The 12890-nt window shown below is 35.7% G+C and overlaps 1 protein-coding gene across 1 annotated transcript in view; it reads left to right on the top strand.

Moving 5' to 3' along the window:
* LOX (lysyl oxidase) overlaps positions 1-12890 on the top strand; it is a 418783-nt gene that overhangs the window by 388878 nt on the left and 17015 nt on the right. The window contains exons 5-6 of the mRNA XM_044060739.1: positions 4855-4950; positions 5042-5157. Coding sequence (XP_043916674.1) covers positions 4855-4950; positions 5042-5157 — 212 coding nt within the window. The remainder of the gene's footprint in view (positions 1-4854; positions 4951-5041; positions 5158-12890) is intronic.

The raw sequence follows: 12890 nt of genomic DNA, 5'->3' as shown, positions 1-12890 counted from the left end.
CTTACTACAAAAATCACAGGACTTGAAAGCATGAGATATATAGAAAAGTTTCACAATTTTTCATTGCATTTTTTTTCTCACAGATTGCTTGGAAGTGATTTCTGTAAGGCAATGTCTGATATGGTTCTGCATCAAAGGTTATGCCTAAAACCTACTGCTAACCTTCTGCTGGGGAAGCTAACACTAGATTAGGGAATGTAATACTAATCATAAATATCAGTAATAAAAAAAAATGTGCAGATGCATTACACCACAGTGGGGAGTGTGGTGATCAGAAAAACATAGCACATTGCACAGCCTAATATCTAGCAGGATTGCTCAGTGCATTATGAAGGAACATTTCACCGACTGCTGAAGTGCTATAGCCATATGAAGTCTCGAGCACGTAGCACTATAGCAATCTACTAGATATGACACATGCAAATGTGGCAGTCTGGAGGCATGGTAATGTAAATCAGCCAAGTGCTCTGCCCCAGAGCATTACTGTGGGATCAAAATAGCATGACAGAGCAATTCAAAGAAAATCTCTGCCACATTATTTTTGAGCATTGGACCAAACATGCTATTTTATGGTATTTGACCATTGCTGTCTATTGCAGAAAAAAGACAGTTAGTGCAGAAGCAGGTATGGTGAAGCTGTGCGTGTGAGCGTGTGCGCGGACGTGTGTGTGTGTGTGTGTGTGTGTGTGTGTGTGTGTGTGTGTGTGTGTGTGTGTGTGTGTGTGTGTGTGTGTGTCTGTAACTGTGAGTGTGTGTCTTTAGCTGCCTGTGCTACAGCATTGGATGGGTTGGTCTGGGAAACATGCAGTTGTTGCATCTGCACTAGATGCTCAATTCAACAACATGCAAAGGAGTCACTAATGAACCTTTGCGCCATACACCTGTTGCATGTCTCTGAATCATTTGTTAGCTCCATAGCAGTACTAGAGCCCAGCAGCACAGAGCTATTATTGCTGCAAAGCTAACTTTTGTGAAAACACTGTCTTCTAAGATTATGTAATAAGCTTCTTTTTATAACCTTCTACTCAGTCTTTATCTTCCTTCAAAAATAATCTTAATATATACAAACAAATGTGTATATAAATATGTATATGGGTGTACTACTAATGATTTAAAACACATTGTTAACTGGTATAATGCCAACGTCAAAATGTCGAAAATGCCAGTATCAGCATGCCACTACAATACTCCCAGAAACAGACTCTGCATTAACACTTTCACGTTTAAGAAACAAAATAAAACATCATGTTTTTTGCAGGGAGTCAAGACCCCCTGCATCCCACACACCCCCTGCTAATTACATATATTAACTCTGAGATCACACAAACACGGGATAAGGGCAAATCAGCTGTCTAGCTGGACCCGGAGCAGTCATTTGGGAGCTGTTGACATAACGCTCATTCAACCAGGTCACTAGTATTCTTATCTATCTGTCTATCTATCTATCTATCTTTCTATTTATCTATCTATTTTTCTATTTATCTATCTGTATATATTACTAAAATCCTAGGGACTAGTGAAAAAACATATAAATATGTATGAGATAATCATATAATATCTTATGAATCACATTTAAAAATGTAGTGATATTATTGTATTCTCCTTCCGCTTAAATAGGGATTAATACTTTGGTTGTTTTGGATCACATACATTGTAAAATAAATTGTTTAATGCCGCTCCTGTCATTAATCTTATACCTGAAGATATCCATGTTTGAGTGAAGGGATGAAAATGCTTACAGAACATTTTTTGGTCTTTGTCCCGATATACATATATATATATATATATATATATATATATATATATATATATATATATATATATATATATATATATATATACATATATATATATATATATATATATATATATATATATATATTAGAAATAATTTAACTATATGCTATAGGGACATCCCTTAACATTGCACTCTTTGTCCTTCCACACTTTGGCCTCTTTCAATACAAACTCCATTCCCCCACTCGAGTTACTAAACTTATAATAAATGGTAAACTCTTGTTATAAATAGCACCCTCACATAAAACTGCAATGCCTCTCTTGTATGACATATTACCTCAAGGCAAGAATTTAACCTATTTCTTTTTGATATTGTATGAACTCCTGTGTAGTTTTATGAAAGTAGTATGATGCTCTGTGAATTCCTGTATAGTTTTATGAACGCCTGCATAGTTGTTTGAATTGCATTTTAGTTTGTTTATCAAAGCAAATAATTTTGTTTCTTTGGTAGCTTATATATTGACAGCCCTATCCCTGTCTGTACCAGCATGTTTTGCATATTTGCATCTTACACCACTTTGTCTTATACAACTGTATATTATTCTAAATACAATGTTTTATGCATTATTAAGTTTCTTTTTTATCCATGGGATCTTTGATATCTCAGGCTTCAGTTGAAAGTGAGCCACAATCTAGATGGAAGCCATAGCTAGCAAAACACAAAATGAATACTTAGCAGTATAGGTGTATGGCAGTTTTTCTTAAAGACCAGTAGTTCATAAACCAGCCATTTGAACCTATAAATCTATAACATCTGATACCTGTGATAAAAATCACATTTCTGCTGGAGCTTAATGATAGCCAGTAAGCTGTGAAAAATTTTTTAAAGGTTCGACAGATGGTGGAGTACCAAATGAATAAGCTGTCCATTGCAGCAAACTCTCTTTTTACTACTCTGGCTTTGTTTATTGCACTGTTAGTATGATTACTGTCTGGAACATTTTGGCTAATAATACTTAAATCTGGTAATGCTGTAAGAAATATTGAAATGCTGTAACAATTGATGATATATTGATTTCATTGTTTGTTTGTTTATTTGCAAGACTGTTGTTTTTGTAGATGGATTGAGCCACTGGCAGTAACAACTGTGTTGAAAAATAATTTAAAAATAAGACTTATGAACATCATAATCTGTTTCGATACAAAGTTAGAGGTGGCAATGGCTGTCAAACACACACAAAATAAAAACTGCAGGGGCTTTTACCAAATGCAAATTGTGTAGATAGTATTTAATAAATACAGTTTAAAGGAGGCATCAGTTTGAAGTGTGCATTATGAGCTTGTTGACACTGGTGTCCTACTGATAATGTTTATGCTAGTGTATCAGGAAAAAGAGGTAGTGTACACAATATTGTGTAGGCACTGAGCTACAGAGTGTATTTGATGGAGAGTAACATGGGCGGCTGATAGGTTTACAGAGATACTTGTACCAGTAGTTGCAGTTAGAGTAGCAATGGGTAAATTTACTATTAATGTGGAACAGAATGGGAGCTGTTACAGTGCAGGTGTCTGAACTATAAACAAGGAATTTTGGTACATTTTTGAACGTGAGGGAGTAAAGAGTGCGTGTGATGTATGGTGGTAGTATGTTCCAATTTGACTGAAAAGTGTTAAGCTATATGCTTTATTATGCAGCGTTTTAATACAATTTTTATTCATTTAACCCTAAAGTACTTATACAGCAAGTTCTTCATATTACCTCATAAGCATATTGATCATTTTTTTTAACAAATTCTTGCCAAATTCTTTTTCACAACTATGGTGTGTGTGTGTGTGTGTGTGTGTGTGTGTGTGTGTGTGTGTGTGTGTGTGTGTGTGTGTGTGTGTGTGTGTGTGTGTGTGTGTGTGTGTGTGCGTGTGTGCACGTGTGTGTGTGTGTGTGTGTGTGTGTGTGTGTGTGTGTGTGTGTGTGTGTGTGTGTGTGTGTGTGTGTGTGTGTGTGTGTGTGTGTCTGTATGTTTGTAGAAAGACATGGTTTTATGGTTGCCATGTAAACAGAATTTGTGAAAGATTTTAATATGTTTTTCTTTTCTAGTTTGGGTTGCTAAAATGATTGCTTAGAGAGCTATGCTGAAATCTCCTAATAAGAATACTACTGAATAGTAAATTTATGGAATTTGTTTAAACATTTTTGCCCTTTTACTTTTAACTTTTTTATATACATATATATATATATATATATATATATATATATATATATATATATATAGGTCCCTGCCTCCATGATTGTCAAGCCTGCCTCTCAGCCACTGTATCAACCCTTTCATTCCTTCTAAGGGCAAAAGCCCACCAGCCATTTATTCCCACGGTAGGTGAGAACCAGGCACTGACAACCATGACATCCTCCATCATGGGAAGTAGGACTTTTTTATTATGTGCCTCTGTCCTGATGCCATGACAGTAGTTTCTTCAAATGGCTGCAGCATTAGGTGCATGCATTCTACCAAACATGCCGCGTCCATTTATGGTCCTACATGCCACATGGACAAACTCACAAGTTATAGTCCACCTAATGGACCAGCCATGGCCTTGTCCCTAACATGGTCATACAGTTTCCACCTCCCTGGTCCAATTTCTCCTTTGGTTGGATTACCAGCCCATCCATGTCATCCCATATCAGGACTTCAGCTTTATCTCACTTTGTCAGACTCTCTCTCTCTCTATATATATATATATATATATATACATACACATATATAAATATATATATATATATATATATATATATATATATATATATATATATAATTTTGTCAAAGTTTTCCACATATGGATATGTTATCGGTTTGAATATTTAGGGCATTTGTTCTATGTGTCATTTGCTGGCACAGCTGAGAGGTTTCAGTTTGTTGAGTTGCATTGTTTAAGTGTTCAAAAAAGTTCTGAAGGAGCTTGCAAATTTCTAAATAAATGTAATGAGATTTACAAGAGGAAAGAAAAATAACAGAATACATTCATTTCTCAATTTCCAAGTCTGCTGCAACACATTTGATCTGCTAGATGGAAACATGAACAAGAAGTTTTATTTTGTTAACAAATGTATGTCTTTTTCACTAGGGATTAAGCCCAGGGTGCTATGACACGTACAATGCAGATATAGACTGCCAGTGGATTGATATTACTGATGTTAACCCTGGAAACTACATACTAAAGGTACCAAACTTCATCTAGTTGGCTTGAATATGTATTTATGCAGCTTGACAGTTCAGTAGGTATATCATTAATACATTCAATTTTTTTCCAGGTTAGCGTAAATCCTAACTTCTTGGTACCAGAGTCAGATTATAACAACAACGTGGTGCGCTGTGATCTTCGCTATACAGGTCACCATGTCTATGTTTCATACTGCAGAATTTCAGCGTAAGTAAATTAAAACATTTCCATAAATCTACCATGACCAGATTTGTTTGAGCTGCACTTTTTTGTTTATTTAAATATACACACACACTCACACGTGCACACACACACACACACACACACACACACACACACACACACATATATATATATATATATATATATATATATATATATACACATATACACACTGGTATATTAACCAGTATTTATCTAAAAGAAACTCTATTATAATTTATTTCTGTTTGCTTAGTCATAAGACCTTGTCCACCTCATCTGTGACTTCAATATAGTGTTTTTTTATAAATGCTCAATGCAGTAAAAAAAATAAAGTTATCAGTATGATCCACATTCACATTCACAGAATGTATGCTGTACTCCATTACACTGATACAGCAATTCTTAAGATGCAGTCAATGATATAAGAGTTTAGTGATCTTATAGGGTAGAGGTGTTAGCAAGCATATTTGGAGGAAAAATAATTTAGAACTAAATGAAGCCAGATTCCAGTTTTGTTGAAGTGATGCTGCCCTGATGTGGAACATCTGTAAGAAATAGGTTGTTACATTGTATTGTCCCTTTCTGGAAATAGATTTTGTTTTTTATTTAAATATATCATCCAAAATCCTGAAGAAAGTCCATCAAGTTATAAGACAGTGTGCAGTACAAATATGTCAGTAATAGAACAGTAGTAAGAAGTACATTTTATCTTCCATCCATGGCTTGGATTGCAGTACCAAGATGTGTCTGACTGTGAATGCCATGTAACCTTAGCCATAGCATTATCTCATTTGAGGATGATCATGGTGAAGGAGGTGCGCACTTGCATTTAAGTCACACTTGAGCATCACATTGGTGATTAATGTTTTACTAACTTATTGCAGCATGTTGTTGTAAAAAACTTGTAAGGAAATAGTTTGTCTTGTATAACATCATCCAAGGGAGAGGGAGTTTTTCTTACAGGAAGGAACAAATTTTATTCATATTGTGATATTGGATTCTCCCATTTATCCACATTGGGATATTTTGATTGTTGTGTTAATGACAAAAATGTACAGTTTATTTGTAACAGTCTTTAGATGTTTAGTGGTCAGGCCCTCAAACTATCAGCAACCTTCTCCACTCATGTAAAGTGATATTCTTTAAATACCCTGTTGGCTACAGAGTTTGAGGTTTTCAAATTGTTGGTTATTCTGGATGTCCATACTGCACAGGACATGACCAACAGTATTAATGACTAATGAATTATGCTGTAGTCACAGATGCATTGTTGGCTGTCTGTAATAACTCATTCTCCAAAGCTCCAATCAACATAACTTTGGCTGTGTCCATCCTTTATTTACTTGTATAGGCTTTCTATGGTTTTTTGAATACCTGAGGGACTTAAGCAGAATGGGCAGGAGGGCAAGGAAAAGTTAATGGAAACTGAGTAAAATGAAGATGACCTTTTCTGACTTTCATGAAAAATATGGGTCATCAAATGTTTTGCCAATGACACTTGAGAGATAAAATACTGAATAGCTTAGTAGCATCAGCCAAGGTTGCTGCCCTCTGAAAATTGCTTGGCACTAGGTAAATAAAGAATTTCAATGAAAAGGTTGGGTGTCGAGCTGGCACCTCAGCACCGTAAAAATCTATTGCCAATCATTATCGGACCGGAGTTCAGCTGTGACGACCCCTAACCGGGAAAAGCCGAAAGAAGAAGAAGAAAAGAATGATTCTGCATCATGAGGACTGAATGCATCCTGATATAAAGTAATAGAACAGGGACAGATATAGCAGCCATAGTGTCTCTGAGGTATCTATTATTTGGACTGACTTCAATCCTCATGGAATGTCTGAGCTCATGTGATTTGTTTAGTTCATGAGACCAGCCTTCTGTAACATGGACACATGACTTACCCACTTTTAGGTTCATAGATTAGTACCAAGCTAACTGCCCTTGCAAATCATTTTAAGCCTAGCCAATTATCCCTTGTGAGACTCAAACCCTGCACCCTGTGTTTGTAAGGCAAACACCTTAACCATTAGACCACCCTCCCAACTTTTAAGGTACCAAATAATGTTCACATGATACACTGTAGCAGAGCCAACAATCAACTTTATTACAAAGAAAGGCACATACAAGAGAGACTATGAAATCAATGTCCTGTCTCCTCAAATGGCAGAATCACACATTCTTTATATCTTTTCTGATTAAAAGCAACATGATTGTATCAATCTTAGAATAACCAGTGACCAATTAGAAATAAACACTAGGACATTAATTCTGCTAACTAAGATATCCTGACTCTATGTTTATGACTTTCCATATCAGGAATATGTTCCAAATTCCATAAAAGAACTTTTTACAAAGAGCAGAACTTTCTACACTTTTGCCATAATAGTATTTTTCATACTTGTCAGGAAGTAAATCATCAGATACATATTGAAAAACACTCAGGTATCCATCTTGTAATGAAAGCATATCAAAATAAAATACACATTCTTAACATTTTTCCTTCTCTTTACTCCTCACCATTCATATCCCCCCATCTGTTGCTGTAAAGCAGCCCTGCACAACTCAAAAATGATCCGGGGCCTCAACGAAAGTTTGAAAATGTAGTTCGGGCCACAGGTCGCGTTAAATTTACAAAAAAAAAATAAAGGTGGCAAACCTCAATATTTTCAAGAGAGTACCAATTAAAAACATGTTAAGAAAGTATCTGATAACTAAATTTAATAATGTTAACTTACCAAAAGCATGACAAACTGCCACATTTGTACTTGTTCAATGGACCCTTAATGTGAGATGTTGTCACCAACTACTTTTTCAAATTCTGGAGTCATATTTGATGATGAAGTTTTTCATATGTCTTCTAAGTTTTTGTCTGTTAAACATGAATGAGATTTGCTTTTATTAAGGTTCATAAAAGAAAATGTCTGTTCACATATGTACGTGCTGCCAAACACACTGAATACTTGTATTGCTGCGTCCCTTAAATTTTGAAATTTCTTTCTCTCCAAGCTTCTGTAAAAATCAAGAAGATCATCTTCTCTGTGCTTGGTTTTATAAATTGCTGAACATTGAAGTCCGATGATCTCCAGCTGTAAGTCCACGGGAACTTCATCTGGGTTCACAGAAAAAGGGTCTTCAATCACTCTGAATTTGATTTCCTCTTCTCTTGACAACTCAAATCTTTTTTCAAATTCTTGAATTAATTTATCAACGTCGTGAGATTATTTTTTTCCTAGCATGGCATGTTTGTTAGAAGGAATGGTCTTCTTACATGTTGGGAAATGACTCATGTCTCCTTTTGACAATTGTTTTTTAAACAGCGTAAGTTTCATTTTGAAAGCTCTTACTGATGCCAAAAGTTGGAAAATAAGCTGTGACTTTCCCTACAGTTTTGAATTCAGTTCGTTGAAATGAGTGGTGATATCAATCAGAAAACATAAGTCGTTGTTCCAGTCTTCTTTTTTCAGTTTGGGAAAATCCTTTGGATCGTTTTTCAAAAACTCAATGATTTCCTCTTTGAGTGCAATGAAACGTTGCAATACTTTCCCACAGCTTAGCCAATGAACCTTCATATGATACAATAAATCCCCGAAATTAGCACCAGCTTCTTCTACAAATGCACAAAATGTTCGATGTTTAAGCCCTCTTGCCCAGATGTAATTTACGACAGAAACTACGACTGACATGACATGCTCGTAACTTAGGACTTTGCTGCACAGCACTTGTTGATAAATGATGCAATGATATTTGGTTATTTTTTTCACAGCAAATTCTTCCAAGAGTGTGACCGCACCAATCCTCTTGCCACACATTGATGGGTGCGCCATCAGTGCAAATAGCCACAGTATTTTCAAAAGTCATACTCAATTTCTTAGTGATACATTGCTTCACTTCAATTGAAATGTCTTCACCGGTGGTTTGGCCTCTCATTGAACACAATGCTGCCAATTCTTCTGTAATTTCAAAGTTGTCATCAACACCACAGATTAAAAACTAAAAGTTGTGCAGTATCATTTATGTCAGTGCTTTCATCTATGGCTAACGAGAACTTGAATTCTGCAGCTTTCTTTCTTAACTGGTCGTGAAGGTTGCTAGATATATCATTCACTCTTCATTGCACAATCATCCGGGACAAGCTCACATTTTCAAAAGTATGTTTCTTTTCTGGACATAGTTCAGATGCAGCAATCATCATGCACTTTTTTATGAAGTCGCCTTCCGTGAAAGATTTTCCAGCAGCAGCAATTTGTTTCGAAATTAAAAAGCTTACCTTTGTAGCCACTTCACTTTTTGTCTTTGCCTTTTTGAAAAATTGCTGTTGTCCATACAAAGCTTTCAGCAAGTTTGACGCCTTAATTTTCTTCTCGTTTTCATTCAACTTTGCCAACTCGACATGTTTGGATTCAAAATGATGTCGGACATTGTATTCCTTTGGAACCACGATTGATTCGCCGCAAACTAAACAAAGTATTTTTTCATTGCAGAAATTGAACAGATACTTATTTGTCCACTCAGGATTAAATACTCTCTGTTCTGACTCAATTTTGCACTTGCAATTATCACCATCCATTATTTCTGGTCACTGTGAACTGAATGTTAATTAAGACTCACGCTTTACCATGCACGCACACATACAAAAACACAACTCACGCAGCTTCAATGCTAAAAACATAAGATCAGGGCTGAAGATACAAGCACAGTTGAAATAAGACTATTAACGTGACAATAATCACACTGGGTACTGGGATTGAATAGACTGCGGATTTAATCTGCGGAAGCTACTGCACGGACTCTGACTTCACAATTTTATATTTATATACAAACAGTAGTTTCTTATGATTATTATTCACAATTCTTAGAAACTCTGGCAGGGGCCACAGTGAGAGTCTTATTGGGCCGCATGCGGCCCACGGGCCGTATGTTGTGCAGGGCTGCTGTAAAGCATCATTCAAATCATATTTCTTTTATGGCAGGACGACTACAGGTTTTCAGATTAGAGGATACTTTTTCACTTGCTATCAGACACTGTTTGTCACATGTGATTTCCTTCTGTCTATGACACGAAAAATTTTTTTTATGCAGTTGTTTGAAAAATATAGTCTTACTAGCAAAAATCAAAACTCCAAAGCAGTGCAGAAAAGAAACCAGTAAAGGTCCATACACCTGTAGGCAAAGACAAAGCCAAACCAATATGGTATAACGTTTAATACAAAATATTCACACCAAATAAGCGCTTTCGTTTCACCCACAGAAACTTCATCAGAATGGTGTATTGTCAAAAACAAACTTAAAATAATCAAAATCTGAATGTGAGTGGCTGTAAGTTAATTACACAATGTTTGAAAATTGAATGAAACATCACAGAAACTTGTATACTCTTGTTTAACATATATCCACACAATATGCACAACACAATTTGGTAAAAATATTTACAAAAATGTATGTACATAAATATTATTTACAAAAATGTATAGAATTTCCTAAACATGACAACACAAATGTTATAAAATGTTTGCTTTCAGTTTCAAGGCAGGAACTATAGAAAGGTAGTCATTTAAACCTGGGTTTACACAGGCATCAAAAAACATTTGCCATACCATCTCTTGATATTCCAACCTGGTTTCCCAATCACCACCCCTTTCTGGAATCTGAACTTGCTGTATCATCCAGAATTTAAATTTGGCTGAGGGACACACTAAATGATGTCTGTACAGGGCACTGGTGTCTTTGCCCCTGTTTAGATCATATAAGTGCTCATATATTCTCTGTCTAAGACATCTCTCAGTCTTGCCTATATAGAATACATAACAGATGGTACAATATGCCGTGTATACTATTCTTTTAGAGGCACAATTGTGGTGTCCATCAGTAGGAATAAACTTATCCAAGCTTGGTAAAAATAATTCACTGTTACTAACCACCATCCAACACTGTGCACAAATGCCACATCTGAAAGTATCCTTAATGTTGTGCGGTGTGAAGTTATTAACTTGTGATACATTCTCAAACAAGTTCTTAAGGTTGGTATCTCTCTTATAACTAACCTTAAAGGAATATTGAAAAACTGAGAGAGTGTTGGGCATCATGGCAAACATATTCCAGAACTTAAGAATAATTTCTTTGATTCACAAAGAATCTTGGTTGTACCCTAACACACAGTATATATCCTTGGTTCCAGAGGTTCCTTTGCCTAAAGGGTAAATATCAACAAAATCGCTTATTTGGTGTGGATGTTTTGTATTAAACTCTTTACCACATTGATTTGCCTTTGCTTTGTCTTTGCCTACAGGTGTATGGACCTTTACTGGCTTTCTTTTCTGCACTGCTGTGGAGTTTTGGCATTTGCATTATTTACAGCATTTCCTGTGGATACTAGTATCTTACTAACAAAAAAAAAATCCCTACGCCTTGATGGAATAAAAACACAATCAGAATACTATAAATAATTTTCAGTTGCATTATTTTCCATATTCACATTTGTTTCCACATTCTCCCTAATATATATAATCATACAACCTACTAAAATCTTGCAATACTTTATTTTCATCTTTTAATGTACTATGATTGTTATCTAATGTGGTCAGTGCCATTGATTTAACCTAATGCATGTGTAGATTGACAGTCTTTCCAGCTTCTAATAGCTTTAACATACAACCCCTTTTCAAGAATAAATTAAGGACTAATAATAAAATTATAATAACTATGAGTATAAAGAACTTCAAAATACTTCCTCCCCATGCAGAGAAAATATTAGTTAACTGTGCCCACTGACAGCTATGAACTTCTTTAGAGTGTGAAAGTTAAGCTGCTTTTTGAATTTTTTCTAGGTGACTTGAACAGCACCAGTATTATCAGGAATAAACAAGCAGTATTTCATTCTGATGAGTGTGCATTTATCCCCTTTAGAAGCAAGTGTGAAATCAAGTGCCATTCAGTTCTCTAGCACAACAGTCCATATGGCAGTCATCCCTTGAATAATTAAATTAATGGACTCAAAGGTGGACTTACTTATAATTTCTAAATGATTAGACAGCCTCCTTAGCTCCCAAATGGACTTGACTACCCCATAGGCAGGTATAATTTCTGCTTCAGAAATTACCTCATCACCAAGATCCATGTGAGCAAGTCCTTTAAAAGCAGTCTTTTGAACAGTAATATGATAAACCCTGGAGGGATCTATTTTTCCTGCTGGCTTTGGAATGGCTGTAACATCTCCCTTGCAACAAGCATTATGAATTTTTCCTTCAGGTAAAACTGCTGTATGTTATATAGCTGGCGCAACACAGCCTACATAACAACAACCAGACCAGTCTGTAGATTATCAGGGATAAGCTTGATCTCTACAAATATAATAGTACTCATGCAATGCTGCCATACCCTACCATTCAGCTCCATCATAAATTCATTGAAAGTTGAAGTGGAATTGCTGTAAATGGGTAGCATGTTTAGCCTTTTGATTTTTAGTGAGAAAAATAGTACAAAATGCATGTATGAAGCTCTGTATCAGTCACTGGTATAGGAATGAATGGAGTATTTCCATCATGTGCAGTAGGTATATGGGCGCAAACCCAACAGTCTCTAATAATGAGAGTCTATGCAGACATGTACAAGGCAGCAGATAAAGAATTAAATTTAGGATGCTGTTCAGGTGTTCTCGATTCACTTTTAACCAAATGCCTATCTCTGTTCTTAACAACTCATGTAAATCTATTAAGAAATGATGGCAGCACTTAAAGTT

This window comes from Protopterus annectens, chromosome 2.part0 (assembly GCF_019279795.1).
Source record: "Protopterus annectens isolate FY-2018-M chromosome 2.part0, PAN1.0, whole genome shotgun sequence".
NCBI lineage: Eukaryota > Metazoa > Chordata > Ceratodontiformes > Protopteridae > Protopterus > Protopterus annectens.
Note: the sequence above shows the minus strand (reverse complement) of the source record. Positions and strands in the feature narration are given on the sequence as shown.